Raw genomic sequence first — 5,446 nt, 5'->3', positions numbered from 1 at the left:
CGTCGAGCACTTTGCGGAACTGGGGCCGTCGATCTAGATCGACGGGTGGGACGGGCCAAGGTGGGGCCCGCGCGTAGGGTTGACTCGTACCGGAGGTTGGGTGACGTGGCAGGCGGGGCGGGAAATCTTCGCACCAGGGACGGTTTATGGGAGAAAATGGACGGCTACGATGAAGGGATGGTGGGAGATGGGATCGTAGCCGTTGAGAGGCTCGGGAGTGGGAGGTTCGGGCGGCCGTCTGTTGTTTTTGGGGGAGGATTTTCTGGGCAGCGATTTTTCCGATTTATTTATTGGGATTTAAGAAAAAAGAAAAGAAAAAAAGCGATCCATCTTCTTCTTCGTCATCCTTTTTCAACTGAAGCACTTGTGTATTTTGAGGCCTGTTCTGTGCTTTTTCCGCCATAGCCAAAAGCTCTGCTTCCGCCATAGCCAAAGCTTCAGTTTTCCTCTCTTTCCCTTCAATGCTTCCCCCTTGATCTCCCCTCCATGCTCTCCTCCTCTCCCCATTTATGAACTCTCCACCTTCTCCTCCCTTCGCCGGTAGCTTCCTCACCGGCATCCATGCAACCTTCAATCTTTTCTTAGCCTCCCATCCTTCTTTCCCCTCCTCGCAGCCTCAATTGGACCTCTTCTCCCATGGAACGGAACAGAGAAGGTCGAAGAGGCGGAGTAACTGGAGCAGCAGCTGCGGCTGCTGCAGCGTCTGCTCCCCCCCGCAGACCTCGCATCAGTGGCCCTAAAGATGCCTCAGGTGACCGCCTCCCCTCTCTCTCCCTCCGCTTCTTCTTCTTCGGATCTGCTTCAGACTTGATGGCTCTCCATCACTTCCCCCAGATTTGCTGGAATTGTGCCTCTCTGTTTGGAGGTTTCAGCCCTTTCGTCCCCGATTTCCTGTCTTCTTGTCCGCCTCTCACAAACGAATATTGGTCGAGTGCAGCAAGCTCGCTCTCCTTGGCTCGATCAAAGCTTCACACCCTGTGGATGACACCGCCTTGGAAGGAATTCTGGTGGCTGTGCAAGGTGTTCGCCATTGTGTGGCTTGCTTGTCTCTATCGGCGGGTCTTTCTTGCCGCACTCGTAGTTTGCTTAGGCGGTGCAGAATTTGCAGTCTCGAGGATGTCGCCCAGAGATGGTTTTGAAACGATAACGCCAGTTTTATCCTTCGCAGAGCCCCTGTCTTGACAAGGATACGCGATAAACGATTTCGCATTTTGCAACTACATTTTCACTGATTTGCAACTACTGATGGCTTTGGCAGATGAAGACGACAGAATGGACGACGCTGGTGACTCGAGGCCATGGGAGAGACCCAAGAAAGAGAAAGTCAGTTTGTTTCAGGTTTCCGTGTCTGCAAATCCGCGCAGCAAAAGGAAACGCCACGGACCTCAAGAAACGCAGGTTCAGGCACGCAACAGTAATTGCGACGATGCGGGCGAGTCTACGGAGGAGACTGAAGTCGCAGCCTCTGAGGACGATGATGAGCCGCCTTTACCGCTGATTCTCAGGCGACCTGGAAAATCCAAGGGAAATGGAAAGGTAAAGGTGAGGTCTGCTGCGCAATGCTCTAATAGTTTGTAATTCACCAATTAGAAAATTTTTAACGGATCTGGTTAGAAGTCTCACCGTTTGAGTCCTAACCAGTTCTGCATCGCAATGTTGCAGGAAGATGAGATTCTTATGGATATCCTAGTGCCACGGAAGGCGCGATCTGCTATGTCGTCCTCTTCCAGATTCGCTTGTAAGCAAATACGCGTTTTCGCTCTTCAATAACTTAACGTAGCACTTGTTGATAAGTGATTTGTACGTTGCTAATGCCTGAAATTTGGTGCCAGCAGCCTTGAGGCGGCAACAGGATCCTCTTCCTGCAGATGTTTCTCGACAGCAGTCTCCGGTGGCACCAGAGACGTCTTTGAACGGGGTCTCTTCTCCTAACCTCGTTGCTAAGCTGGGCAGAAGGCTGGTGAGGCAATCTTACCGATTGCTCTGTTTTTCCCCTCCCAAATGCCTTCAATAGCTGGAAAGCTGAGATGAGTTGTGCTGCCTGCAGAAACCGCCGCCCGGGATGAAAGTTCGGGCCGTTAAGGTTCCTAAGGTACTGATTAGTCCCATTTTCAAACAATCGATTGTTTTTCCATGCTGCCCATGATTTTTTTTGCAGGCAAACAAGTGTGTGAAAAGCAAGGTGTGGAAAGCTATAACAGATTGTTAGCAAACTAGAAATCGCAGAACAACGCAGGATTTTCACAACTTTGGAAGTGTTTATGAAGCTGGATGCCTTTGCAGGTGTCCGAGCCTACTACAATATCAGATCAAGAGGTGGAAGTAGCTGAGGCACTCTTCGTTCTTGCCAGGAGCATGCCTTCAAGTTTGGGGATTTCAGAATCCAAGTTTGAGCAGAAGCCAGAAACTAAGGTGGAGACAGAAGCTGTCAAGACTGCTACTCCTCACGTGCCTGCTCTTTCTCCATCACACGTAGATGTCCCCAGTGGTTCAGGACCTGGTCCTTCAAAAGTCCAAGTTCTAGGCAGTAAGGCCAATGGATATTCTGTCCTCAAGGTTCAGAATGCGATAGTACCTGCTGCAGAGGGTATGTTTACATTGTGGCATTGTTCTCTTGAGATCTGTCACTGTAACTAGAGTGTCTTTGTCTTGGATATGGCCTACTTATAAGCTACGCTTATTTTGCAGCACCTAAAAGGAAACGACCTCGGGTTGTTGCAGCTGCTACACCAACTCGAATGGCTGCTCCTAGCCCACCTGGACTAATGCATTCCCCTATTGAAGAGGCTGAGCGAGCAACGGCTTCAGAGAGCAGTCACTTGGTCGTTGATGAGGGTCTCAGTGACCAACCTGAGGCTTTGAAAGGCACGGTTCCTACAGATTCTGCACTTTCTGTGCCTCAGCTACATGGTATAGAGGATGCAAAAGTGAGTATTGTAGAGCACAGAAACAAAAACCGAATTGAAGCAAAAAACCCTGAAGAGAAGGTGCAAGACAATAAAGACTTGCAAGAGTGGAAATCAGGCCATTCTGATTCTATAGTTTCAAGTCCTGCCAATGTCAAGATCGAAGCTTGTACAGAAAATTCCTTGAGAAATGAAGGTTCTGCAAAATGTGAGAGTCTGAGCAGGTAACTAATTAGCAGAGGCTAGAACGTGTACTGATTTGTCTTAATAGCTGCTTGGGGCGTTGTTGCTTATAGCTTTGATCACAGTTTTGTTGTGTGTTTCAGAACTCATGATTTTCTGCACAATAAAGAGGTTGAGACATCGAAGTCGAAGATCGATTTGATGGTGAGCTGAATCTTTGATTCGTATGATATGAATATTGACTTCCCTTTTGTGATCTGATCTTTCCTTGTGTGCTCATAAACCGATTCTTGTTACTGCCAGTCCCTTCCTTTGAAAGTACCATTGGATGAAGACGCTATGCCTGTGGACAAATCCATTTCTCCTGAGGATACTTCTGTAAGTTGAACTGATCCATCTGTCCATCAAATCCACGATGGCCAGGAGTCTTTCTACCAGATGACAAATCTTATGGTGCATGGATTCAATTAGTTTTGGAGGCATGCCTCGAAGGTGCAATGATCAGAACGATGTTGCACCTTAACTTTTAAGCTCATGTGTATTTCCGGAATGCAGGTCATTTTGATGAAGTATCCTACAGAGGCTCCTCCTGTCAAGGTAGACCATTTATTTGAACATGCCAAGGGCGTAGAGGATGTAGATACAGAATTGAAGAAGCAAGAAACAAAGAGTAATAACATCAAGCTCAAGGAGAGAGATGATGGTGTGAATCGGACGGAAAAGCAAGAGCATGAGGAACATGTATCTGGCCAGCTGCTGAAAGAGGAAATGCCTTGCCAGATTCAGAGAGGACTCACAGAAAACGAAAGGGAAAAGGATAGGGAGTCTGCTGGGATCCCTGACCCAGGGCCGCCAAAGGCTCAAAAAGCTGATACTGGGATGATGCACAAATCCTTTGGTGAGTCAATCATTTGTTTCAGCAATTATTTGGTAGTCGTAAAATCAAAACATTCAAAGCGTTCCCATTGTTGTGGTTGTCATATTGAAGCAATATTATTCAAGTGTGATTCAATTTGATTGGGAGGAGGAGCTGATATTGTGCTTGGACTTTTGAAACTCGAGTCCCTGAACAAGCATTTTCAATTGTGGTGCAGGCTCTTTGCCGGTTTCTTCATTCCTTCCGTCAACAATTTCAACTGCTGTCAGCTCAAGTGCCCCTGTACCTCTGGCTGGGTGGATGGGTGGTCTACCCCCAATGGCGTAAGTTTCTTTGAATCTCTCTTTGCAACGAGCTAGAGCTGTCTCTGCATTTTCTGTGTCAAAGCATCTCCTGTGGCTGGATGTGATCTACTGTATTTATGATGTATTCTATCTGTGGGTTTTGATACAATGCACATCCTCAGTTAGACTGGCTGCCTTTATATCCAGGTACTATGGCTCAGGAGCTCCTCCCTGGCCTCCAGGTGTTTCCCTTCCTGGATCAAACGTAGATGGGAAGACTTCACATCCAGTGTTGCAGGTGAGGATACATAAGGTTTTAGCATGCAGCTCAGCTTATGTGATTTGTTAGTTTATATCAATTTTAATGTGCTGTAAAGTTCTGTGCTGCTTTAATCTGCTTCAGTGAAAATTGGAGCACTGCAGGCTCTTCGTTTTATGTTGCAAATTGTTTGGTCTGGGCTACTTCCTGATGTTTGTGCAGGGCGATGCTTGTTCCCATTCAAATATCTTCATCCATGAATGTGTTCTGTGCTGCTTTCAATCTGCTTCAGTGAAAATTGGAGCACTGCCTCTTGGTTTCTATGTTGCAAATTGTTTGGTTTGGGTGACTTCCTGATGTATTGTGCAGGGCCATGCAGGGCCATGGTTGTTCCCGTTCAAATATCTTCATCCCATGAATGCCCATTCTCAATTTACCTTTTCCCATGCGGTCCAATACTGAGTTTCCTGGGCTTAGAGTGAGCTCCGTATTGTTCTAGAAGGGTTGGAGGGAATCGCCGAGCACGTGAGGACGTGAGAGTGGGTTGGGAGTGTTAGGGGTAAGTGGAGGGATCGCCAAGTGGAGTGGCCTGGCTGTGTCAGTGTGTGGAAAGGAAGGAGTGAGGAGAGAAAGGCGAGATCAGTTGCGCTTAAGGGGAGGGAGAGAATATTGAGGGGGCAGAAACGTTGCCAGGCCCCAGTGGCCTGGCCGTGAGGGAACCATGAGAGGAGGAAGAGTGTCGAGGAGGGGGTTCACTGAATTGGCAAAGGGGATGGGAGAGAGTGGAGTAAGTTCAACAAGGCCACGCATGGCCTGTGAAAGAGGTGTGAGGAGAGGGGTGGGCTTCGAGCGAGGGGGAGTGAAGACGATTCAGAGACGGCTAGGGAAGGTGAGGGGAAGCATGAGACATAAGGAGGGATATTGAGAAGAGGGGGTG

At 48.1% G+C, this 5,446-nt stretch overlaps 1 protein-coding gene across 5 annotated transcripts in view; it reads left to right on the top strand.

Moving 5' to 3' along the window:
- Positions 1 to 372: 372 nt before the first annotated feature.
- The window catches only part of LOC147896286 (uncharacterized), a 15,145-nt gene continuing 10,071 nt past the window's right edge, over positions 373 to 5,446 (top strand). For 3 of the 5 annotated variants that reach the window (XM_087382177.1, XM_087382179.1, XM_087382175.1), the window contains exons 1-12: positions 373 to 751; positions 1,259 to 1,542; positions 1,663 to 1,738; positions 1,833 to 1,960; positions 2,048 to 2,092; positions 2,284 to 2,587; positions 2,689 to 3,130; positions 3,233 to 3,293; positions 3,393 to 3,467; positions 3,645 to 3,987; positions 4,184 to 4,289; positions 4,458 to 4,548. In XM_087382177.1, coding sequence (XP_087238303.1) covers positions 637 to 751; positions 1,259 to 1,542; positions 1,663 to 1,738; positions 1,833 to 1,960; positions 2,048 to 2,092; positions 2,284 to 2,587; positions 2,689 to 3,130; positions 3,233 to 3,293; positions 3,393 to 3,467; positions 3,645 to 3,987; positions 4,184 to 4,289; positions 4,458 to 4,548 — 2,070 coding nt within the window. In that variant the 5' untranslated portion in view covers positions 373 to 636. Of the gene's footprint in view, positions 752 to 937; positions 1,021 to 1,258; positions 1,543 to 1,662; positions 1,739 to 1,832; positions 1,961 to 2,047; positions 2,093 to 2,283; positions 2,588 to 2,688; positions 3,131 to 3,232; positions 3,294 to 3,392; positions 3,468 to 3,644; positions 3,988 to 4,183; positions 4,290 to 4,457; positions 4,549 to 5,446 lie in introns of all 5 variants that reach the window. The other 2 variants (XM_087382178.1, XM_087382176.1) reach the window with 2 other exon arrangements.

Source organism: Dipteris shenzhenensis, chromosome 12 (genome assembly GCF_047967505.1).
Source record: "Dipteris shenzhenensis isolate YYH24624 ecotype China chromosome 12, Dip_SZ_1.0, whole genome shotgun sequence".
In the NCBI taxonomy this organism is placed as follows: Eukaryota; Viridiplantae; Streptophyta; class Polypodiopsida; order Gleicheniales; family Dipteridaceae; genus Dipteris; species Dipteris shenzhenensis.
This window is presented reverse-complemented; position numbering and strand designations above follow the sequence as displayed.